Source organism: Lipophrys pholis, assembly GCF_963383615.2.
Source record: "Lipophrys pholis genome assembly, chromosome: 8".
In the NCBI taxonomy this organism is placed as follows: Eukaryota; Metazoa; Chordata; class Actinopteri; order Blenniiformes; family Blenniidae; genus Lipophrys; species Lipophrys pholis.
This window is the reverse complement of record NC_137630.1, coordinates 10,570,663-10,597,162: the sequence shown is the minus strand read 5'-3', so window position 1 is coordinate 10,597,162 and position 26,500 is coordinate 10,570,663. Positions and strand designations below refer to the sequence as shown.

Below are 26,500 nucleotides of genomic sequence, written 5' to 3'. Positions count from 1 at the left end.
AATTAAACTTAACTTGGTGGAAAGAGACAAAACTGGCTCTTTCGGTCAAAAAGGTTGCAGACCCCTGCGCTAACCACTACACCACTGTGGAGTTCAAAAATGTACAGTAGAACCCCTGAGGAACAGACCCGGTAAAAGCAGACACCCTATACTGGGCGGACACATCTCTGTGCACAGACACATATTTAACTGTTAACACACCGTAATGAGGGGACAACCTGCCCGACGTGGACAACGGACAGGTTTTCCTGCCAGATTTCATGCTGAGCGACACTAAAACGGGCAAAATACTTGGGCTGGACCCGATTATTGGAATATTTAGACGTGGTGGTGTCAGGAGATTAGTTTTGAGATCTGAATAATCGCTGCATTCCCGCAGCAAGATGCTGCACTGTGAAGCTTCTCTATGTCAGCCCCTCTGTGATTTCTACATTATGTGTCCCCAGACTGTGCCGGGCCGCGGGTGCTACACGGTTGCTTCCATACTACACTCTGGACAGGGGTGTAGGGGTGGTGACGTTTTTGGACGTCACGAATCCTCTGCACACATGGAAGTTTACAGGAGAGTACTTTAGGCCAAAACGGACACTTAAGAGGCTCCGTTCTGGTTCCACCAAGCAAGGTGGTCATATAGGATTTATACAAGTTTCATTTTGACATTTCATTGTATTTTGCACCGGAATGTTTCATTAAAATTGATTATGTTGAGATTGTAATTATTTTCAGTACTGTTTGATCTTACAAATATATAGACAATTTCATTACATACACTGTGACTAGAACAAAGAAAAACTTTCAACTGTAAATTTAAAGGTTATTATAGCAATATTTTACCAGTCTGGTCCACTCAACATGAAACTGGACTGTATGTGGTCCCTGAAGTAAATTACATCTTATTTGATAATTATTTTCTATACATCATGTATATACATGTGTATATGTGTATTTATATTGTATACATCTTTGTATTGGTTCCGTTATTTCCTTTTAATTAATCAGAACATATTTGATGTTTGGTTCGTTCAATATCAACTGGTCTTACAATTTGTCCTTGTGACCTGTCCCTTCGAAGAGAGGACACCTTCCCTCAGGGGACAATTGTCCTTGGATTTTAGGGTGCTCCGACATCAGAGGTTTTACTGTATAACTAAGCTGGGGTGAACAAAAGCACATAAAGCCTTCAAAATATCATAAACGCAAGCACAAGTTTGTCTATACTTGTGATCTAGACAGATCTAATCAATTCTAGAAAATAGGATATAGTTTACAAATTAGCATGCAGAATGCTAAAATGTTGAAGAAGAGTTTATTTAGGGTTTGAAATACTTCACTAAAACCAAAATATACTCCATTAGGAGATAAAACTAAAATAGCACTGAATTCAAAAATGTTAGGACAATTTGTTAAATCAAAAGTAAATGAAGATAGACCGAAACTAATTGCAAAACAAACTACTAATCTATGTATAATAGAAACAAAATACTCGATAAGATGAGATAAGAGCTTTATTGAGCCAGAGGGATAGTCAAATTGTCAGTTTTGATTCTACAATCAAAATATAGTGATATGACAGTGATTAAAGAAGTCAGCAATTTTTTAGAAACAAATCTGGTACAGTATTGAAGTTAAACAATAATAAAAACATCCACTATTTTGAAATGATTCTTAGTTACACAAAAAGAGTCAGTTTATTACACACAGACTGTGTTTGGGATGTATGTGTTGGTTTTCTTTCCAAATTTCATTACAAAGCAAAATGCTTTGACACAAATGTATTTCTTTTTAAGATGTAAAATATATACAATTTTTGATATTGATTGATATGAATATTTGTTTAACAGGACTTAGAGCAGAGATAGGACATTTTGCCACAATATTTTACATCCTCTCAGTCAAAAAGAAAAAGTGTACTGACACTATAATACACGACAATTACGGCTAAAAAAAATCATTAAAAATAATTACTTGCATATCTATAATTTACAATTGTTTAATTATTACACATGCAAATTGTATTGTTCATTACTATTATAGAGTAATCACAATAGATCATTGAGACAAGTATGATTCAAGTAGTGTTCTTCCTGTATCACCTGTCAAGCTAATAATCATTTTTATATTTGAAAATTGCCCTACAGACTACAAATATTGGGTACAGGGGTTAAATTTGGCCCACAGGCAGTCAGTAGCACATCTCTTCTTAAAAGGATCAAGGTGGTCTGATGAATGGTGGGAAGATTTAGGGGTTTCTCACAACCAAAAAATAGTCTTGATCAGTCCAGGTCACTTTGGGTCAGTTATAAACCAGCCAATTAGTTGTGTTTTTGGGAGGTGGGAATCCTTGCACTCAGTGATGAAATCTACACTGCAGCAAGTGGAAATGTTCCAGTGTGGTACATAAATCTTCAAGAAGACAATCAGGAGAACACAGTTGAAAAATGGCAAAGGTAGGTCGTAAAAATCTGCTTGCCTGATCAAAGAAAGCAAAGGTGAATTAAATGGTTAAACGAGAAGCTGTCTCTGTTTCTATGTGCCTGAAATTCCCAGGCGTAGAAGGGTCTCCAAATTATATTTTTACTAAAAGTGCTTAAAGGATCTCTTATGTTTGTATATAAGATATTGACATAATTACTGCTGGCAGCTACTGGCTGATTGTTTTGGTGTAATTCTGAATGAGACCTTGGAAGTACTGCTGTGTGTTTCTCTGGGGTTGGAAGATAATAATCAAACATTTTGGAAGGAAGTACCACATAAGAAAAGAGTAGAGACTACAGAGAACTGCCAGAGCATTCAGAGTCTGGATGTATTTTCCATGATAAAGTATGTACACGGTGATGAAGACGATCCACGTGAAGATGAGCAGGAGCAGGCAGAAGGTGATTGATTTGGCCTCATTATAATTTTTTGGGAGGTCCTTCCCCATGTAGGAGAAAATGAAGCAAGAGCAACACAGGGATGAAAGGAAAAATACTGAACTTGATGTTGCCATGAAACTAATGTCACAACCAAGAACTATCTTGTCTCTGTACCAAAACGTTTCATTGAAGGGTTTGGGAGGATCAATAGAGTATCCAATAAGAAGTAAGAGTGCCTGAATGGCAAAAGCCACAGTGATGACCAGCCACTGTCCGTGATATTTCATCCACCAGCTGTAAAGCTTGGGCAGCTTGGCTGCTATCTTAAAAATACAAACAATCTGAAAAGAGCGAACAACAAAACAGGCCAGACAGACAGTGTAGAACAACAGAAACGGTAAAAACCTCAAGATACAGGAAGCTACTGTTGGCTGACCAAAATAAAAGTACACACTGACACTAGAAAGCATGAGACAGATTAAAATGAGGAAGCACATGGGTCCTCCAGCAGATCTGACCACAGGTGTGTTGTAGTTGATGCCAAAGAGAACAGACACGGCCAGACTGAGTCCCGCCAAGGCCCAGGCAGCAACCATGATGACTACAGCTCCAGCGTCTGTGAACGGTATGAACTCCACCACCCGCAGGTTGCATGACGTGCTTCCCTCTGTGGACCATTCAGCCTCAGTGCAGGAGACACAAGTGTAGGGATCCTCTGTTTCACAACACAGAGAGACACTGCCAGTGAAGATTTTTTAAGAATAATAAGTCACATGTGCAGTGATTTTATTGAAGCTTTTATATCTGAGTTGAGTCAATTACCTGAGTGGTAAAACACATTTGCCTTTAATGGAAACTAACAACAGTCTGAAATAGTTCTCTGCATATCCATGGTTTAATTCATATTTAGTTGTGTAATACTTCACCTGTAATGTTGATAAAAGTCCCATTTTGGCAGATTTCACAGTTGAAGCAGCATTTGTGGATTCCTTCTGGTTTTTTCTTGTATCCTACTGGACACTCCTGGGAACAAACTGAAGTCGGAACCTGTCGGACACAATCGTTGGGAACAGAAGAAAGACGTCAGGTTAGGTCTAAGTTCAGGAAAAGATTTTAGGTCCACACATCAGTGGAAACAGAACCTCGAGCCATCACTACTGGTATATTTTGCTTATAAAGTGGATTGCCTTGTTTGCCAGAGTTGTGACTAAGCAAATGTGACTTTAGTTAGTCATCCATACTCATCGGAGAAGGCGTGATGCACCAAAACAAAGTACTTTCATTAACAAATCTGGAACTTTTGATTGGAGAAAAAATTACTTACTTTTCCATTTGCGTGCCACTGAATTTCACTGCTGTTGATGACGAAATGGAAAGGCGGGTAAAATTCATAATAGCCTACCACCTTCACATCACCATTGTGGTTCCAAAAAACTATTAAGTAGAATCCATAGTTGGGGTCACCATTCTCATCAAACTGTAAAGTTGTATTTAAAAGTGTAAACTTGCCCTTTTTGACCTCTGCTAGGACCTGTGGAAAGTATAAATAAAAGTTAATTAGGTGTGAACATTAAGGTTTTGTTTTTTTAAATTAAATAGGTCATAAGGTCAGAGATAATATTATTTTTGTTTGAATAGCCATTGCATGACTGTTACTGATCTACGATGCTGTCAATCATTGCTTCTTCATGAGTTCTTCTTCATAATTACTCTGTATCTGTCAGATATGTAGGGACTCACTGTGGGGTTGTAAAGGACCTACATAGGGTGTTGAAGGAATGGATGAACCTCCGATGGTGCCGACACTAACCCATAAATCTTGTTTCATTGATTGGAACAAAGGCTTGGCCATCCAGTGAAACTTGATGTTATTCGCCTCTGGATTTACGAACTATATCCGATCCAGTTGTACGAATGATGTTTTTTAATGTTGACATAAACCAACACAAATGGTCAAAGTGGAAAAAAAATGATGCTTACCATGTGTGGGTACACTGTAATATTGTCTTTACATCTGCCAGCTCCACACTGTAGTGTATTGTGTAAGGCGTGGGCGATGGAGTACACAGCAGCATAAACAGGAAAAGAAAAAGTTGGGTCTGCATCGATGATATCTGCAGCACTCAACTCACTGCAGTTGAAAACTTGATTGCAAAATGTCTCTTGTTCTGCATTTTCACAAAGGGCAGCAGCTTTGGCAGAATGGACAAAATCACTGAAGCCAGGTATTGTCTTTGCAGGTGCAGCAACCCCGACCACAGTCCCAACATTCCTGATTCCTTTTGTCTTGGGGATTTTTCTGTTCAAGGACCATGTATCCGGTGCTACCCACACCTTGTTGGTGACATTTTGCTGTATTGCTGACTCAAAAAGAACTTCTGCAGTCCATTCAGTAGCAAAAACAATTATCACATGCACCCTCAGAGTGTCTATATGTCTGAATATTTGAGGGTAATCTGTTTGATGATCAAGGCCTTTGGTATATGCCAGGCAGATGTCAGTGTCTTGAATTTTCCTGATGAACAATTCTTGACCATCAATGCCAAAATTATTATCATCGTATAGGAAAGCTACCCAGTGCCATTTAAAGTTCTTCAAAATCCTGACAATCATTTCAATGACATCTTTGTTGGTATGCACTGTTCGTAAGAAAGATGGATAGGTTTTCTTTTCTGAAAACGCAGAACTGGCTGCACCATAGCTGACCTGGTGAAAGTGACAGAGAATTTATGATTATTTACAAGGGCAATACATTGTCAAAGCTGATAAATGAGTTTGTTGAACAGTAGAAAAGAGTTGGTAAATTTACCATTGGAACAAGATCCATCATGAAAAGTGGAGCTACAGTCATTGTCTTAGGGCTAGTGTAACTTCCAACCACAGCCATCACTTTAGACAAATTCTTTTGAGAGTCACCCCAAGGCTCGATCGAGCCATTCACTGAGATGAGATTGAGGATGCTTGGGAAGCTATCCCTATCTGAACACTGGTCAAACAGGACATAGCCAATGGATACATTTGGCAGGAGGCTGGTAGAGTTGTTGATTTCCTCTACAGCAAATCTCATCACCTGAAACCTCCGATAGCTCGACAGAATTAAAGGCTGACTGAGGACAGAGAAAGAATAAGGAAAACAGTGCATTTTGAAATTGGACAGCAATAAAAAATACTGTAAATGTGTAACTTTCACTTTAAAATCTGATGACATTTACTAAAATGACTCATCAGTCTATATTTTTATACCTTTACATCATACCAGTGCTATAAATGCTTCACTGAGGCTGTTCTGTGTCAAAGTGAATCCATCTTTGTTGAGATGAATTATAGATTGATTTATGTTTGTCATTCAAGGACTATGTTAGTTCAGGTGTGATCTAATTTGACAGTTGTGTTTTCATGTCTGATGTAAATTGGGGAAGGTTCATGTGTGACAACATTTTCTTTGCCAAATATGAGTGGTGTTTAACTTATGGGATTAAAAAATGTATCCTGTTTGCTGGAAAGAATTATCAAGGTTTATCTTTACCATTACTATGAGGAATTTCTCGATGGGTCCTCACTGATACTAAGCTTTCTGTTACGGTATTTTAAATATAAACCAAATTTAAGGATTAACAGATCTGATGGACTTTGGTGAATTTGTTTAAAGCTTAAATGAAGGCAAGGGACTCACCTGGTGCAGTCGATGGCCTCTGGTCGGTTGAGATGAAGAGGAGAGCTGACGTGATGAATATCAAAAAGCCCACCGAGCAAATAATCTCCATCCAGCTGAAACTCTGAGGATGGGACTGTGTTTCGTGCTACAGCATGCAGTAGAGATCCCAGCAGGTATAGAAAACCCCAAATCTGCTTCATCATTGCTTTCAGTGTTTTGTTTTAGTTTGGATGTTTGGGCTGACCGTAAATCATCACTTCTTCACTCTTGAGAATGCACAAGCACCGACAGCTACTATCAGCTCCAGTGTTTGGTGAAGAAACAAATGTGTATGCAAACATGACTGGTTGACTGCATTTTGCTTGACTTCTTGTGATAGGCGTCACTTTTCGACAAAGCTGAGGGTGTGGTTCAGCATAGTAAACAAACGCAAAGTTCTCAATATGATTATGCATGTTCTTATTTATTCAGGTAAGAGGCATCTGGACTTGGAAGACGTTTCACCCCAAATTGCATCCAAGTGGCTTCATTGGTTCATGTAGATATTAAGAAAAAATCCTGAGAAGTTGCAGAAAAGAAAAGAAAAGAAAAGACGTCATCGTAGCAGGTTCCCTTTAGGGATTTGCCTCCGCCTTTGGTGAGCTGGGTTACACTGGTGAAGGCACAAGTCATAATTTCCATGCATGTGGGAATGCATGACATTTATTAGATACATACCTGCCTACACATGGTTGGAAAAGTTTTTTTTGTTTGTTTTTTTAATTACCGTAATGTGCAAATGAATTACAGTAGCTGCAAGACAAAAATGAACAATACTGATGAGCAAGTGATTTTTATGTCTTGATCCGATCTAGATTAGGTCATTGAACTACATTGATATTTCCCTTTTAACTTGTTTGGCATCTGTACATTTATTCAATACAACTTCCATCCATTGTCTATCCTGCTTTTTCAATTTAAGGTCACTGGGTTTTTGGGATTTCACCGGACCACATAAAAAGTTAGTGGTCGGGTGAACCTGAAGGTGTGAGAGGTGGCCGAAGGCGTCTGTGTGCACAGTCTTAAAAGTGGAGGAGATGGCCATGAATAAAATCCTGGTGTGGGGGTGGGCAGAGTCCAGTTGTTTGGTTACAGTGTCTAAAAATGTGAGACATGCATCCTCTAGTCCACATTTAGGCTTATAAGCAAACTGAACAGGGTCCAGTTCAAGGGAAGGAACAAGCTAAAGCAATATCTTCCAGCTAAACCACATCAATGGTGTAACAAAAAGGTTGTCGTGTCCAGTTCTGAAAATATTCTACACAACTTTGACAAATCATTTCAAGAAAATAGTATATAGTATACAAATTAGCATGTGAAATACGAAAAAGTAGGGAAAAAAGGATTCTTTAGGGTTTCACACACCTCACCAAAACCAAACTATACTCCATAAACTTAAACCCCCAGTGGGCTGAATAGGGCAATTTTAGGAGATCAAACAAAAATAATACTGTGAATCAAAAAATGTAAGGACCATTTTTAAAATCAACAGTAAATAAAGAGAGACTGAAATAATTTTCAAAATAAACCACTGACCTTCTTAAGACAGAAACACCACACTTGATAAAATAAGATGAGATCTTTATTGATCCAGAAGGAAATTCTAATTCTTAGGTGTCTTTACAACAATCAAAATATTGTAAAGAAAAATATTTATTGATTAAACAATTAATTACTAAACATTGCAGATTTCTGCAGATTTCTACAAGCAGACATGGTGCACGGCTGAAGTTAGAGACACTAAAACAAAACCCCCAATATGTTTACCACTATTTTCAAATTATTTGAAACTGATGAAAACAGTAGAGCAACAAACACAGAAAATATGTCTGAAATAGTGAAGTGAACACAAAGTTACCTTGTTATAGTGTGACTTTGTCACACACAGTGTGTGTTGGGAACACATGTTGTATTTTTCCACATGTCACCACCGTGAGATTAACATAACTGAAATTCATCTGTTGCTTTATGGGACTGAAAAACTGATAACTGATATTAATAAAATAGTAATGTAGATTAATTTGTCTTTGAGGGTACTTTAGATTAATCAGAAGTGATCATTGAATCAAATATGTTTAAAATGTTTTGTTTTTTCTCCAGCATCACCTGTATTGATTTATGGCCCATTAATGTCCCACATCCCTGCTTTAGATTATGTAATTGGTCTAACTTGTTGCGGCTAGGTTGGTATATCTTTAATCAAACATTTTTCTTATTTTCTATTTTTCACAAATAAAAGACAATGACACAATAGTGCTAGCACTAACAATAATATGAGAAAGAGAATATATATTATTGAAAAGCACAACAAGAATCATAACAATGACACTAATAACCGTAATAATAATATTAATGATCAATCATCAATATGGAATTCTGCATAGTAATGTATATTTTCTGTCTGAAAAGGAGTAGGGATAAGCCACTTGCTCCCAACCCTACCCCTATTCTATGTTAATTATCTATCTTAATTAATAGAACATTCCATCCCTAAAACAACCCCCTTGTCAGTGCCCAGGTCACTCTGGGTCAGTTAAGGTCCGTTTTAAACTAGTCTTTTGTTTGATTTTTGTATGTGGGGAAAATCGTACACGTTTTATTTTATACACTGACTGAATTATAATTTTGGAAATGTTAATCCCACATTACATTTTCTGAGAAATTATTGATGAAATACAATCATAGTTAAATAAATGAATAAAGAACAAATATTGTCTGTGTGCAGCAAAACACCTTTAGTGTTGGCAGCTACTAATGGTCATGGCTTAGTTCTGAATGAGACATTGGAAGTACTGTTGTGTTCATTTATGAGATTACGAAGTTGTTGTTTTTTGTCAATTTAGTTTGCATTTAAAACAATCATTGACTTGCATTAAAGAGCCCAAATTTGGCCACGAAAGAAGAAAGAGCTCTTGGGAATTATTCAATACCACCTATTTTACAATTCACAAAGATAGTTACTGCTGGCAGCTACTGGCTGATTGTTTTGGTGTAACTCTGAATGAGACCTTGGAAGTACTGCTGTGTGTTTCTTTGTGGTTGAAAAATAATAATCACACATTTTGGGAGGAAGTACCACAGAAGGAAAGAGTAGAGACTGGAGAGGACTGCCAAAGCATTCAGAGTCTGGATGTACTTCCCATGATAAAGCATGTTTTCAGTGACAAAGATGATCCATGTGAAGATGAGCAGGAGCAGGCAGAAGGTGATTGATTTGGCCTCATTGTAGTTCTTTGGGAGGTCCTTCCCCATGTAGGAGAAAATGAAGCAAAGACAACACAGGGATGAAAGGAAAATCACACAACTGGATGCTGCTTTCAAATTAATGTCACAACCAAGAACTATTTTGTCTCTGTACCAAAACGTTTCATTGAAGGGTTTGGGAGGATCAATAGAGTATCCAATAAGAAGTAAGAGTGCCTGAATGGCAAAAGCCACAGTGATGACCAGCCACTGTCCGTGATATTTCATCCACCAGCTGTAAAGCTTGGGCAGCTTGGCTGCTATCTTAAAAATACAAACAATCTGAAAAGAGCGAACAACAAAACAGGCCAGACAGACAGTGTAGAACAACAGAAACGGTAAAAACCTCAAGATACAGGAAGCTACTGTTGGCTGACCAAAATAAAAGTACACACTGACACTAGAAAGTGTGAGACAGATTAAAATGAGGAAGCACATGGGTCCTCCAGCAGATCTGACCACAGGTGTGTTGTAGTTGATGCCAAAGAGAACAGACACGGCCAGACTGAGTCCCACCAAGGCCCAGGCAGCAACCATGATGACTACAGCTCCAGCGTCTGTGAACGCTACGAACTCCACCACCCGCAGGATGCATGACGTGCTTCCCTCTGTGGACCATTCAGCCTCAGTGCAGGAGACACAAGTGTAGGGATCCTCTGTTTCACAACACAGAGAGACACTGTCAGTGAAGATGTGGAAGAATAATAAGTCACATGTGCTGTGATTTTATTGAAGTTTGTTTGAGTTGAGTCTATTACATGAGTGGAAAAACACATTTGCCTTTAATGGAAACTAACAACAGTCTGAAATAGTTCTCTGCATATCCATGGTTTAATTCATATTTAGTTGTGTAATACTTCACCTGTAATGTTGATAAAAGTCCCATTTTGGCAGATTTCACAGCTAAAGCAGCATTTGTGGATTCCCTCTTGTATTTTCTTGTATCCTACTGGACACTCCTGGGAACAAACTGAAGTCGGAACCTGTTGGACACAATCGTTGGGAACAGAAGAAAGACTTTAGGTGAGGTTTAAGTTCAGGAAAAGATTCTAGGTCCAGACATTTTTAGAAACATAACCTTGAGCCATCATTACTGCTTTATTTTGCTAATAAAGTGGATTGCCTTGTCTGCCACTATGACTACACAAATGTGGCGTTAGTTAGTCATCCATACACACATCTGAGCAGATGTGAGATAACAAAATAAAGTACTGTCATTAACAAGTCTGGAAATTGTGTTTGGAGAAAAAAAACTTACTTTTCTATTTGTGTGCCACTGAATTTCACTGCCGTTGATGACGAAGTGGAAAGGCGGATAAAATTCACAATAGCCGACCTCCTGCACATCACCGTTGTGGTTCCAAAATACTATTAAGTAGAATCCATAGTTGGGGTCACCATTCTCATCAAACTGTATAGTTTCATTTAAGAGTGTAAAGTTGGACTTTTTCAGCTGTGCTAGGACCTGAGGAAAGTGTGAATAAAAGAAAATTAAGCGTGAACATCAAGAGTTTATTTTTCTATTAGCTTGGCCATTTAGGTCACAGAGACTCTTATTTGGTTTGAATAGCCATTGCGTAGAAACTGATCTGCAATGCTGTCAGTCATTGCTTTCTTAGAATTTCTTCTTCATGATTACCCTGTATCGGTTAGATATGCAGGGCCCTCTAACGTGCTGCTTCACTGTGTGGTTGTAAAGGACCTGCATGGGGTGTTAAAGGAAGCAGAATGTTTCATAAACCCACTGCCTTCAGAAACATTTTCATTATCCAGCCACAAAACAAAGCAGGTGTGTGACAGGATTTTATTCACCCGTGTGATCAGATTGGTTCATGAACATTACATTTGGCAAGTGGAAGGCCTATTCATCTTCTTTCCCGCTTAGTCCATTTGGGGTCGCAGTGGCAGTATAGAGAAAAGAGAATCCCAGGCATCCTTGTCTCCCGCAACTTGCTCCAGCTCTACTGGGGGGACCCCAAGCATCTCCCAGGCCAAGCCAGAAATTTAATGTCTCCAGCAAGTCCTGGGCCGACCTTGGAGCCTCCTCCCAGTTGGACGTGGCTGATAGACTTCTAAAGGGAGGTGACCAGGGGGCGTCCTGATCAGATACTCAAAGCAACTGAACTGGCTCCTCTCAATGTGGAGGAGTAGTGGCTTGACTTTGAGTCTCTCCCGAATGGCTGAGCTCCTCACTCTATCACGAAGAGGGATGCCACTACCCTGCGGAGAAAATGTATTTTGGCTGCTTGTACCCACAATCTCATTGTTTCGGTCATGACTCAAAGTACCCTCACATCGACTTTCCCAGGAGGCTGAGAAGTGTGCTGCCCCTATAATTGGTACACAATCTCCGGTCCCCTTTTTGAAGGTGGGATCCACCATTCCAGTCTACCAGTTGGATGGTTCTGTACCCGAGGTCCATGTGATATTGTAGAGGCGTATCAACAAGGACAGCCCCACAAAATCCAGGGCCTTCAGAAGCTCCGGGCATATCTTGTCCACTCGCCTTGTCACCAAGGAGTTTTTTAACCACCTTGGTGACCTCCACCAGGGAAATGGACGATGCTACACCAGAAGCCTCAGGCCCTGCCTCCTGTAAGAAAGGTATGTCCCCTGGGTTCAGGTGATCCTCAAAAGGTTCCTTCCACCTCCAGAGGATATCCTCATTCAAGGTCAGAGAATATCCACTTTTGCTGAACACAGCTTGAGATAGACCCCTCCTGAACCTCCGGATAGTGCCCCAGAACCTCTCTTAAGCCCACCGAAAGTCCCTCTCCATGGCCCCACTTTTGTCAAATATCAAAAGACAAGCAATTAATGGGTTTGTTGAACAGTAGAAAAGAGTTGGTAAACTTTCCATTGGAACAAAATCCATCATGAAAAGCGGAGCTACAGCCATTGTTTTGGGGGTTGTGTAACTTCCAACCACAGCCATCACTTTAGACAAATTCTTTTGAGAGTCACCCCAAGTCTCGATCGAGCCATTCACTGAGATGAGATTGAGGATGCTTGGGAAAGTATCCCTATCTGAACACTGGTCAAGCAGAACATAGCCAATGGATACATTTGGCAGGAGGCTGGTAGAGTTGTTGATTTCCTCTACAGCAAATCTCATCACCTGAAACCTCTGATACCTTGACAGAATTAAAGGCTGACTGAGGACAGAGAAAGAATAAGGAAAACAGTGCATTTTGAAATTGGACAGCAATAAAAAATACTGTAAATGTGTAACTTTCCCTTTCAAATCTGATGACATTTACTAAAATGACTCATCAGTCTATATTTTTATACCTTTACATCATACCAGTGCTATAAATGCTTCACTGAGGCTGTTCTGTGTCAAAGTGAATCCATCTTTGTTGAGATGAATTATAGATTGATTTATGTTTGTCATTCAAGGACTATGTTAGTTCAGGTGTGATCTAATTTGACAGTTGTGTTTTCATGTCTGATGTAAATCAGAGCATGATCATGTGTGACAACATGTTTCTTTTCCAAATATGAGTTGTGTAAAACTTGAAAACCTACCCTGCTCAATAAAACAATTATTAAGGTATATTCTACCACCACTATGAGAAATTTTTAGATGGGTCCTCACTGATACTAAGCTTTCTGTTATGGTATTTCAAATATAAACCAAATTTAAGGATTAACAGATCTGATGGACTTTGGTGAATTTGTTGAAAGCTTAAATGAAGGTAAGGGACTCACCTGGTGCAGTCGATGGCCTCTGGTCGGTCGAGATGAAGAGGAGAGCTGACGTGATGAATATCAAAAAGCCCACCGAGCAAATAATCTCCATCCAGCTGAAACTCTGAGGATGGGACTGTGTTTCGTGCTACAGCATGCAGTAGAGATCCCAGCAGGTATAGAAAACCCAAAATCTGCTTCATCATTGACTTCGGTGTGTATTTTTTTGTTAGTTTGGACGTGTTGGCCAACCCTAAATCATAATTTTCTCACTCTTGAGAATGCAAAATAGACTGTCACCTACTGCCACCTCTAATGTTTAGTGGAGAAACACAAATCTGTATGCAAACATAATCTGAAATGTGTTTGCTGGGGACTTGTGCAGGCAGGTTGACTGCATCTCGCTTGACTTCTGGTGATAGGCTTCAGTTTTCAACAAAGCTGAGGGTGTGTTTCAGCAAAATAAACAAATGCAAAGTTTTAAATATGATTTAGAAAATTCACTAGAATATGCAGAAAACAAAAGGAAAAAGAAAGAAAGGAACATGATAAGATTTATATACACTGGTGATGGCAAGAGCCTCAGGCCCTGTCCACAAGAGCCAAAACAATCTTTTTTTTATTTATTTATCTACTCATGAATACAGCTCAGTGCGATGCTTAAGTGCATGTGCCAAGCCTTTAGGGCCGCTGTGACTCACCAAATACACCAAAAACCCAGAAAAAGAGATGGAGAACGTAGAAATATAGATGTTGACTCCTGCTCATGGACTTCTATGTAAATAACTGAGATGTATAGGTCTATGCTCTAGCTCATGGGTGGGCAAACCTATTTGACTCCAGGGCCACACTAAAAGGGCATTACAGTGTTAATACTTAATGTATATTCACTTTTAGTGGGAACAGTCACCCTTTTTCTTTTGCCAGTGCATCGAAGTCTGGTATTAGTTTTGTTGTGGTAATTATCTGAACAGATCTGAGGTTTTCATCACTCATCTAGGATCTGTGGGGTGCTTTGTTTCATTTCATTTCATTTCATTTCATTTTTTTCTTTTGAACATGCTCAGATTCAAATATTCAAATCAACAGTGCACATCATAGAACCAAACTTATTTCACCAATCAAATGAATAAATAGTAAGGGATGCATGTGAAAATCTGCCAACTAAAATATTCCCAAAATATTTTTTCACAAATATATTTGTAAAGATGTCTAATAACATGTTTTAAAATGTTGAAATTCAACTCCTGTGGGAAACCCTGAAAAAACCTGCTCAAGTTAGGGTACCTATAAATGATTGCCAAATTATCGATTTTTTTTAAATCATGCCTTAAGTAACTTATAAGGGGTCAAATCAAGGCTGTTTCTTGATTCTGAGTTGATTGTTAGCATTCATATTTCACCACAAACACTCCATTATGGAAAAATGACAGTGCACGTGAAATGTCGAGTAACGATCAGGTGGTTTCCATGGAGGTTGGGGAAACAAACAATGCAGTCACCCAGGTTTTTATTTGAGACAATATAGATTTGAACATTGTCTCTATTCATGGAAACGTTCCCCTCCACTGGGGTGGATTAAAGTCACCTCTCCGGCACCGCCTTTGCGAGATCTACAAACAACAGCAGCTGTCCCCAGGGTGAGGTTGAAGGCACTCGGCAAAGCTAAGATCCTGAGAGGTTGGTGAATAGAAGATGGGAGACAGGAATGAACACCTTCATGTTTCTCCCCATCGCTGAGCTCTCCTCCGCCATGGCTCATGACCCCCAACTGGATTGGCTGGATGAAGAGATTCCATGCATATGATGCAAAGCGGAGCACACAGAATGACTTCCTCCCAGTCATTGAAGGTGACCTAATGATCTTAACACAATCTTTAGCATTCTCAAAGAGGGCATACGGCTCTCTGCTGACAGAGTCGCTATAGTGACCTTTGATCTTCTGATTTAGCTTGAAGGCTGTGGCTATCATAAAGGAGGCAAATCCACCCGTCTTTGCAAGGTTGGGTGGATTTCACCTGCTGAAGTCTTATCTTGGATCAATGGGTAACATCATCTAAGATTCTGGACGTGATTCAGTTGATCTATCCTGGAAGAAGAACAGCCAACTGGGCAAAAAAGTGGTTCCGATTTAATTAATTAATCGAATTTGTAGCTAAAAAAGATTTTTATTATGCAAATTCGAGTTTTCTTTCAGTTTCACTTTACATCCCCTCTTTGAGCACTGGAAGAACGTGTGTTGCTGTGCGGCTGGTCAGAGTGCACTGGCCTGCAGCAGCAGCATGTCACAAACTACAAAATGACATCTGGTCACACTTCACACATGACAACAAGGACAAGACGACTGTCGGCAAACCATGTCAAGCAGAGATCGCTGGGAAAAACTCCACCGATCTGAAGTGACACTGACAGACTTCTCATCCACAAATACATGTGAAGGCAAACAAACAAGCTGAGTTTTTTTTTTTTTTTTTAAATCAAATAAACCACAATGTTTCTGCTAAATTTGGAATAAAAGAGAAGCTAAAAGAAACTACCTCTGAAGTGTATTGATTAGAAGATTGACTGTCTGAACTAATATGAGTTCACATATTCAGTGCGCTCAAATTGAATCAAGTGTGTTATATTATAGTGGATGTAGTATATGACTGGACAGTGTGTGTGTGTGTGTGTGTGTGTGTGTGTGTGTGTGTGTGTGTGTGTGTGTGTGCGTGCGTGCGTGCGTGCGTGCGTGCGTGCGTGCGTGCGTGTGCGTGCGTGCGTGTTTTCCAGATGATCGGCATGCAGGTTTTCACATCTTTTGTGAAAATGCCATGCTCGTGTTTTTGACAGCAAGAATAAAACAAAATACATGTTTTGTAATACAACTGTTAAATCTGTGTCTGTATTGCATATTGCAACTTCAATACCATTCCATAACAGACTGATGGATATTTCCAATGACTGGATATTCAATTGACTAAGTCCACTGTGGATTTATTCGACTAAAACTCTTATGATATTTAGTCGGCTCAACTAGACTATGACTAAAAGGGTTTCAAATGGCTAAACTAAGACTAAAACTAAATGGCGTGTTACTCAAAAGACTAAGACTAAATCAGAATTTTTTGTCAAAATTAACACTGCTTGGTGATAAGACGCTCCTGGATGTCCAATGATGTTCAAATCAGATTTCCATATATACAATTTAACTTTTAACTGAACTGACTAAAAGTTGTTGATCACATAAGAACAGATTGACTAAATGTTAAAATAATGATTCTGTGATGTGTTCCGGTAATCTCTGAGGAAGCTACGCTTTAATTGGTAAATGGACTTCACATATATAGCGCCTTTCAACTGTGTGAGCAGTCCCAAAGCACTTTACATTGTTCATCACATTCACCCATTCACACACCAATGGAGGCTGTGGCAATGCAAGGCGCTGTCAGTCCAACTGGAGCAGTTTGGGGTTCACTGTCTGGTCCAAGGATACTTCGGCATGAAACCTTCCAATTGGGAGACAACCGCTCTACCAACCAAGCCTTGCAACTCGCTAACTGACTTTAATATTGGAATAAAACCCAGAGAGAAAGACATAGTTGCTGTAAAAATTTGAGAAGAAAATAACTTAAATACTTCAAAACAATTAGATGAAGCCTGGAAAGAACTAACTTTCAAAAACTAAAATCTCAAAATGAGACACAAAGGATGATTAAATGAGAGTAACCAGAACAAAGAAACTACTTTTCCAGATGGTAAATTTATGATATGTTGTGTTGAGCCATGGATTCTCTCATGTCTCAACAAGAGGGAAGGTTCAGATCATAATTACATAAAAAAAAAAATAGAATCACCTTTTTGTGTGATATGTAATTTTTTAGGGGAACGGGAGACCAGACCAGATAATGGATATTTTTTTTATTTCGAAAACTGATTTTAAGATCAATGCTAGGGACAGTGCCATTCCCTCTGAATTTAAATAATGTTAATACAATTAAAGAAAGTGTTAAAAGTGTTGGCCTTGCTCCTCCTGCTGGCTGACATCCTCACAGTCCCTCAACAGACTCAACTATGGTTTGTGGCATTACAAGGACTCACGCCTCCCTGAGGAGGAAGTTACAGGACAGAACGTAGATTCTCTGCAGAGGTTGATGAGAAGCATCACCAGAAGCACCACAGAAGAGGAGGAAGAGGAAGAGAAGAAGACCACCTCATGAGAGATGTTGTTTGGGGAGGAAAGGTCTGATGGGACACATGGATGCAGGAAAGGAGAGGCGTGGTGCAGTGTTAAACCAGTGATGCGTTTATGTGACAGTATAAAAGAAGATAAATTGAAAAGTACCTTATTGAATTTTAGAGAAAAATTATTTACTCTTTTGTATAAGATGGGGGTGGTGTTAGATAAATACATAAAATAGAGATTAGGGACATGATTAGAGTTAACAGATAATCTGCACAACACATTCGATGACATTTGATAATTGTAGTATACAAATGATAAGGCTTAAAAATGTATTAATAGGATGACTTAGGTATTAGTAAATTGGTCAATAATCATCAACGAAAATGTATTGAACTGCCTAATGATCTGATCTGAGATGTTATAGATGGAGCAGAAGGAGAGATGGATGTTGATGGCACCACCTACCAACATCAACTAGAGTTGCAACGGCTTTGGTTTTTTGCGTTGATTTTCTGGGCATAGTAATTGACAGGCAGGAATAGGCCTTAGGAAAGGATGCGACAGGTTGACTGGTCCTCTTCCCATGGCAGTTTTACTGATTTTGTGATATTTTAGGACTCGGCTGTGAATTCCTGAAGAGAAAGACTGAAGAATCTTTGTGAAGCACTGGGAGAAGTAGTCTTTGAAGTGCACAGAAATTGGGAAGCAAACGTGACATCCTCAAGCCTCTTCTCAAGAGCTCCCCCTTGTGGAAGAACAGTCTCATCTTCCTCCACGGAGATCACAGGATGAACCAGACAAAATGATTGTGAATGTTACATGAGTTGGATTTGTTAGTTATGATGCAAAAGGGGGTGAGCATGTTAAGGGGATGTACTGTTTTGATTGTTACTGTGTTATCTTTTTAGTTGTTTAGGTTGACACATAGCATGTGTCAAAAGGGTGGAATGTTGAACTCATCTGGCTTGAGTATAGCTTTTGAAATGTAAATATGTGAGAACTGTGAGAAAAAGCCCCTGGAGTCCCCCTTGAGGAGACGAGGATAACTGCGGGGTCAAGAATCCTCTACTGTGATTGGCCCGGAGAGGACGGGAAATGGGTCATGAGTCACAAGAAGTATCCGTAGACCGCAGCTATAAGATTCTCTGCACATGTGAAGACGGTCTCTTTTCTTCACCGTAAGTGGAGGGGAGAGCACGGCCGGAGCTTGTACAAAGCGCATGGTGAATATAATGTTCTCGTTAATAAATAATCATGCAAACCATAACTATCGCAGGTCTGTTGTCCTTAGTCCGCCTCAGTTTGGGAACATGCAGGATACTGGAAAATATCTTACAGAAGGTTTTACTGAAGCTCTGCAGGGAGGTGCACACATGCGCGAACTTGACCTAGAAAGATCAAACCACCATGAAAATAATATATAGTATACAAATTAGCATGCAAAACAAACAAGTTGAAAAAAAAATATTTAAAGTTTGAAATAACATCACTAAAACCAAGATCTTCTCCATAAAAATCAAAGGCAAGTGGACTGAATAGAGCGATGTTGATGTTCAGAGATCAAACAACAATAACACAGAGAAACCAAAGATGTCAGGGCAATTTCTGAAGTTACTTACCATTAAATAAAAACACACTCACATACTCACAATTCTAAAGACAAAAACAGCACAGTCAGTAAGATAAGATGAGATCTTTATTGATCCAGAAGGACATTCAAATTATGAGGTGTCTTACTCCAATGATAAAATAGTGTGTAGAAAAGTATTTATTGATAAAACAATGACTAAACATGTCGGCAGATTTCTAAAGGCAGATATGGTGCACAACTCATATTAAACACTAAAAAATATCACAACCCTGTATTTTCAAATCATTCGAAAGTGATGAAAATAGTAAAGCAACAAGCAAAGAAAATATGGGTGAAGTAGTGATGTGAACTCTAAAGCCTGGGTCTCACTGCGCAGTACATGCTGGAGCAGGGCGGGCCGGGACAGTACGGTAAGGCAAAGCGCAGCCAGACCCAACTCTGTCGCGTGGTCCCACCGCAGAGAGTAGAGTTAAATAGTAGGCGGGGTTGTGAATGATGATTGTATGTAATGTCATGATGCAACAGTAAGTGCGAAACCAACGCGGAACTTGCGGTGCAAGCTGTGTCAGCAAAACTTTCTCATTGTTAACAGCAGGATCCATCTCCCACTGAACATCCTGTTACAGAGAGGAGCACCTGGACTTCTTTATACCCCGGTGCTGTGGAGCGCACTGACATTTCAATAAGCCAAGTCAACAAAGCAACCAATGTACGTAACCAAAAATGTGACAGTTTAAGGCAGATGAGATATCAAAATATTGCAGGATTATCGAGAGTGATGATCGTCACTACCAATCAGCAGGTGGCTGCGTTATTGCTCCTCCTTATTGGACCCGTTCTGTAGTGCTCGGTATCTCAATGGAGGGGTGACAAAAGAATTGTTGGGTACAGTTGTTTCAGGACCATCCACAAATTTGTCAGTGGGACGCAAAAAAAACCCGATCCGTCCCGTCCTGTCCCGGCACATTCTGCACGGTGGGACCGTGGCTTAAGTTTCTTCGTTATGGTGTCATGTTATGACACACAGACTGTGTTGGAGACGTGTTGTATGTGTTGCGTTGTTTTCCACATGACATTACAAATCAAAATGCTTTAATCCAAATTTATTTGTTGCTTTATGAAACCAATAAATGATATCCATGAATATTATTATATTTTTGAGAGTATTTTAGAGCAATCAGAATTGATCATTGGTTAAAAAATGCATCAAAAATGAGCCAAGTATCAGCTGTAATGATTTATAGCCCATTTATGGCCCACATCTCTGTTTTAGAGGATACAATTGGTCTAATTAATTGTGGTGTTAGTGTTAGACACTTCTCACAGTCCTGGTCAGTTCAGGTCACTCTGGGTTAGCTAAGGTTCATGTTAAACCAGTCTTTGGTTACGGTTTTGGTATGTTAGAAAGTGTCACGCCATAAACTTTTTAAACTGAAGATAGTAATTTGTATTCTTTACTAAATGTATTTACAAGACGTGAAGCTGTTGACATATTTACTGCTGGCTGGTTTAATCTAATAACAGTTGGAAAGTATTTGAATCAGTGTGATACCTGCAAATAATATATGTAGCACAATAAAGGGTGTTGTATGTTACCCCCCCCCCCCCCCCCCCCCAACTTCTCTTCTCTTCTCTCTCTTCTCTTCTCTCTTTCTTTGAGCGTTCCCCCCCGGTCGTGTACGGCAGCCATGCCAACAAAGGCAAAAAAAAATAAAGAAAGAAATTACTGCTGGCAGCTACTGGCTGATTGTTTTGGTGTAATTCTGAATGAGACCTTGGAAGTACTGCTGTGTGTTTCTCTGGGGTTGGAAGATAATAATCAAACACTTTGGGAGGAAGTACCACAGAAGGAAAGAGTAGAGACTGGAGAGGACTGCCAGAGCATTCAGAGTCTGGATGTACGTCCCATTGTAAAGTAGGTACACTGTGGCAAAAGCGATCCATGTGAAGATGAGCAGGAGCAGGCAGAAGGTGATTGATTTGGCCTCATTGTAGTTCTTTGGGAGGTCCTTCCCCATGTAGGAGAAAATGAAGCAAAGACAACTCAGGGATAAAAGGAAAATCACACAACTGGATGCTGCTTTCAAATTAATGTCACAACCAAGAACTATTTTGTCTCTGTACCAAAACGTTTCATTGAAGGGTTTGGGAGGATCAATAGAGTATCCAATAAGAAGTAAGAGTGCCTGAATGGCAAAAGCCACAGTGATGACCAGCCACTGTCCGTGATATTTCATCCACCAGTTGTAAAGCTTAGGCAGCTTGGCTGCTATCTTAAAAATACAAACAATCTGAAAAGAGCGAACAACAAAACAGGCCAGACAGACAGTGTAGAACAACAGAAATGGTAAAAACCTCAAGATACAGGAAGCTACTGTTGGCTGACCAAAATAAAAGTACACACTGACACTAGAAAGCATGAGACAGATTAAAATGAGGAAGCACATGGGTCCTCCAGCAGATCTGACCACAGGTGTGTTGTAGTTGATGCCAAAGAGAACAGACACGGCCAGACTGAGTCCCGCCAAGGCCCAGGCAGCAACCATGATGACTACAGCTCCAGCGTCTGTGAACGCTACGAACTCCACCACCCGCAGGTTGCATGACGTGCTTCCCTCTGTGGACCATTCAGCCTCAGTGCAGGAGACACAAGTGTAGGGATCCTCTGTTTCACAACACAGAGAGACACTGCCAGTGAAGATGTGGAAGAATAATAAGTCACATGTGCAGTGATTTTATTTAAGCTTTTATATCTGAGTTGAGTCAATTACCTGAGTGGTGAAACATATTTGCATTTAAAGAATACTAACAACAATCTGAAATAGTTCTCGGCATATCCATGAGTTTACACATCTTTTGTTGATATTTTGTTGTGAAATACTTCACCTGTGATGTTGATAAAAGTCCCATTTTGGCAGATTTCACAGCTAAAGCAGCATTTGTGGATTCCCTCTGGTTTATTCTTGTATCCTACTGGACACTCCTGGGAACAAACTGAAGTCGGAACCTGTCGGACACAATCATTCAGGACAGAAGAAGGATTTCAGATTAGTTTTAGGTATAGGTTCAGGTGAAAAATTTTACGCCCTGACGTTTGTGGAAAGAGAACCTTATATATATATATATATATAAAGCAAATATGACTTTAGTTAGCCATCCTTAAGGACCTCCATGCTTTCCGCATTGCGCGTCTGCAGATTGTGCGCAGACCGCAGGTTGCACAAGATTGCATCCATACTACACTCTGGGTTCACTTTCGTGCACGTCCCATGACGTAACATAACGATCCCAAAAATGGGAAGGCGTCCTCTACCTTTCCCAAAGTAGTTTATGTTTCACTAGTTTCAGACGGGGAGACGGAGGATCTCCTCACACAAGCGCCCAGTAGGCTCTGACGCATGAGCAGTCGGCACGCAGAAGTCGCGCCGTCACAAAATTTGGGCTGGCAGGGACGGATGGATTTTTTGACATCACACGCACACGAGGACACGGAAAGCATGGAGGGACATTCACACACATCCGAGCAGACATGGGATACCAAAATAAAGTACTGTCATTGATAAGTCTGGAAATTTAAATTGGAGAACAAAAAAAACACCTTACTTTTCCATTTGTGTGCCACTGAATTTCACTGCTGTTCATGACGAAATGGAAAGGCGGGTAAAATTCATAATAGCCGACCGCCTGCACATCACCATTGTGGTTCCAAAAAACTATCAAGTAGAATCCATAGTTGGGGTCACCATTCTCATCAAACTGTATAGTTTGATTTAAGAGTGTAAAGTTGGACTTTTTCAGCTCTGCTAGGACCTGAGGAAAGTGTAAATAACAGTTAAATTGAAGTGACCATCAAGGGCTTCTTCATTAAACGTGCTGCTCATGTCACAAGGTCACAGAAAGTTTTATTTTGTTTGAATAGTTATTGCATAGTAACTGCTCTGCAATGCTGTCAATCATTTCTTCCTTAAAATTCTTCATGATTACCCTGTATTGGTCAGATATGCAGAGCCTTCTGCTTCACTGCGCTTCACTGTGAAGGACCTGTATAGGGTGTTGAAGGAAGCAGAATGCTTCATAAACCCACCGCCCTTAGAAACATTTTTATTGACCAGCCTCAAAACAAAGCAGGTGTGTTTGATATGATTCCAATCACCCTGTGTGTGATCAGATTGGTTCATGAACATTACATTTGGCTTGTGCAGGGTCAGCAACCCACGGCTCCGGAGCCGTCCCTCTGCTCCTGCACCTTGAGTCTCGGTCCCACTGCAGTACGTTCCGGAGCGGGGCAGAGCAGGGTGGGCAAGGACAGTACGGAAAGGCAAAGCACACCCAGACACAACTCCCAGCTTGTTCTGTTCAGTAGGAAACGGGTCCAAATGTCTCTTTGAGTGTTGAAGGTAGCCGACCCCTGGGCTAGTGGAAGGCCCACATATAGTATTTATTGCATCAGCCTAGTTCAGTTTAGTTTGAACAAAGATGAAAGGTTCTTAGATTTCAAGAATTTAAAATGTGGCCATGTTTCACCTGCTCAAATGGATGAACTTCCTATGGTGTCGACACTAACCCGTAAATCTTGTTTCATTGATTGGAACAAAGGCTTGGCCATTCCAGTGAAACTTGATGTTATTAGTCTCAGGAGTCACAAACTATATCCAATCCAGTCGTATATTTTTCAATGTTGACATAAACAAACATTAATGGTCAAACCAAAAAAGTTTCATGCTTACCATGTGTGGGTACACTGTAATATTGTCATTACATCTGCCAGCTCCACACTGTAGTGTATTGTGTAAGGCGTGGGCGATGGAGTACACAGCAGCATAAACAGGAAAAGAAAAAGTTGGGTCTGCATCGACGATATCTGCAGCACTCAACTCACTGCAGTCGAAAACTTGATTGCAAAATGTCTCCTGTTCTGCGTTTTCACAAAGGGCAGCAGCTTTGGCAGAATGGACAAAATCACTGAAGCTAGGTATTGTCTTTGCAGGTGCAGCAACCCCGACCACAGTCCCCACATTCCTGATTCCTTTTGGCTTGGGGATTTTTCTGTTCAAGGACCATGTATCCAGTGCTACCCACACCTTGTTGGTGACTTTTTGCTGTATTGCTGACTCAAAAAGAACTTCTGCAGTCCATTCAGTAGCAAAAACAATTATCACATGCACCCTCAGGGTGTCTATCTGTCTGAATATTTGAGGGTAATCTGTTGGACGGTCAAGGCCTTTGGTATATGCCAGGCAGATGTCAGTGTCTTGAAGTTTCCTGATGAACAATTCTTGACCATCAATGCCAAAATTATTATCATCGTATAGGAAAGCTACCCAGTGCCATTTAAAGTTCTTCAAAATCCTGACAATCATTTCAATGACATCTTTGTTGGTATGCACTGTTCGTAAGAAAGATGGATAGGTTTTCTTTTCTGAAAACGTAGAATTGGTTGCACCATAGCTGACCTGGTGAAAGTGACCGAGAATTTATGATTATTTACAAGGGCAATACATTGTGAAATATCAAGTGACAATTAATGGGTTTAATCAAACAATAGAAAACAGTTGATAAATTTACCATTGGAATGAGATCCATCATGAGGGGTGATGCTACAACCATTGTCTTAGGGCTAGTGTAACTTCCAACCACAGCCATCATTTTAGACAAATTCTTTTGAGAGTCACCCCAAGGCTCGATCGAGCCATTCACTGAGATGACATTGAGGATGCTTGGGAAGCTATCCCTATCTGAACACTGGTCAAACAGGACATAGCCAATGGATACGTTTGGCAGGAGGATGGTAGAGTTGTTGATTTCCTCTACAGCAAATCTCATCACCTGAAACCTCTGATAGCTCGACAGAATTAAAGGCTGACTGAGGACAGAGAAAGGAATGGGAGGAAACAATGCATTTTGAAATTTGACACCAATAAAAACACTGTAAAAGTAAAACTTTCACGCTGAAATGTGATGACATTTACTAAGATGACTCATTAGTCTATATGTTTATACCTTTACATCTTATCGGTGCTATAAATGTTTGTATACTGAGGCTGTTCTGTGTCAAAGTGAATCCATCTTTGTTGAGATGAATTATAGATTGATTTATGTAGGTCAATTCAAGGTCAATGGTGGTTGAGGTGTGGTCTATTTCGATTACTTTGTTTTCTTGTCTGATGTAAATCAAGGCATATTCATCTGTGATAACATGTTTTTCATCAGATTACCCTGCTCTCTGAAATAATTATTTAGATTTATTTAATATTTTCGATATAAACCAAATTTAAGAGTTAACAGAGCTGATGGACTTGAATATGTTGAATATGTTGAATGCTTAAATGAAGGCAAGGGACTCACCTGGTGCAATCGATGGCCTCTGGCCTATCAAGATGAAGAGGAGAGTTGATGTGATGGATATCAAAAAGCCCAACGAGCAAATAATCTCCATCCAGCTGAAACTCTGAAGATGGAACAGTGTTTCGGGCTACACTATGCAGTAGAGTGCCCAGCAGGCATAGAAAACCCCAAATCAGCTGCATTGTTGCCTTAAGTGTGTGGGTTTTTGGTTTTTTTCAGTTTGGAAGCATCGGCTGACCTGATCATCACTGCCAGCTGCCAGCTACTGCCAGCTCAAATATTTGGTGACGAAACCACAAAGCCCTATGCAAATGTGATCTGGTACTGTGCTTGCTAGAGACTTGTCCAAGGAGGTTGACTGCATCTATCTTGACTCCTTGTGGTAGGCTTGAGTTTTCGACAAAGACAAGGCTTTGTTTCAGCAAAGCAATCAAATGAAAAGCATTCTCTTTTTTGTTCAGGTAAAAGGCATCTGTCGGAAGACGTTTTTACCCAAATTGTATTCAAGTGGCTTTATATAATTACTGAGAAAAAGAAGAAGCATAAGAGACAAAATATGCACCATTGTGGCAGGTCTTGTATATACTGGGATGTAATATGATAAGATTTGTCTCTGCCTTTAATAAGATAGTATATACTGGGTATGGCAAAGGTATCAGTCTTGATTTTCAATAGATAATTACCTGCATACAAATGGTCGGAGGTCCGTCCATTCATTTTCTTTCCCGCTTAGCCCATATGGGTTCATGGTAGCAGCACAGAGATCAAAGAAGCCCAGGCATCCCTGTGCGCCACAACTTCCTCCACCTCTTCAGAGGTGCCAGACCAGGACTCTGCAGGGCCTCTTCCCATTCGTATATGCCTGGTCAACCTGTAAAGGGAGGGGATCAGGGAACATTGTAATCAGATGAACTATC

At 40.0% G+C, this 26,500-nt stretch overlaps 4 protein-coding genes across 4 annotated transcripts in view; all 4 read right to left on the bottom strand.

Annotated features, from left to right (window-relative positions):
• The window catches only part of LOC308113627 (taste receptor type 1 member 1-like), a gene marked incomplete at both ends in the record, with an annotated part of 38,811 nt that extends 32,101 nt beyond the window's left edge, over positions 1-6,710 (bottom strand). The window contains one exon of the mRNA XM_080470021.1: positions 6,529-6,710. Within this exon, the coding sequence (XP_080326147.1) occupies positions 6,529-6,710 (182 nt within the window). The remainder of the gene's footprint in view (positions 1-6,528) is intronic.
• Positions 2,642-6,109, bottom strand: LOC308113595 (taste receptor type 1 member 1-like; the record flags this gene model as incomplete). Its single annotated transcript, XM_080469989.1, has 6 exons — positions 2,642-3,570; positions 3,782-3,902; positions 4,180-4,386; positions 4,836-5,561; positions 5,665-5,962; positions 6,105-6,109. 6 exons carry the CDS (start codon positions 6,107-6,109, stop codon positions 2,642-2,644), a joined length of 2,286 nt encoding a protein of 761 aa, XP_080326115.1.
• A 2,809-nt stretch (positions 6,711-9,519) lies between the features above and the next one.
• On the bottom strand, positions 9,520-24,845 carry LOC308113626 (taste receptor type 1 member 1-like; the record flags this gene model as incomplete). The annotated part of the gene is made up of 5 exons (XM_080470020.1): positions 9,520-10,448; positions 10,655-10,775; positions 11,051-11,257; positions 23,966-24,691; positions 24,804-24,845. 5 exons carry the CDS (start codon positions 24,843-24,845, stop codon positions 9,520-9,522), a joined length of 2,025 nt encoding a protein of 674 aa, XP_080326146.1.
• LOC308113100 (taste receptor type 1 member 1-like) lies at positions 20,975-22,411 on the bottom strand (the record flags this gene model as incomplete). Its single annotated transcript, XM_080469075.1, has 3 exons — positions 20,975-21,903; positions 22,125-22,245; positions 22,406-22,411. The coding sequence occupies 3 exons, from the start codon at positions 22,409-22,411 to the stop codon at positions 20,975-20,977; spliced, it is 1,056 nt and encodes a 351-aa protein (XP_080325201.1).
• Positions 24,846-26,500: the final 1,655 nt, after the last annotated feature.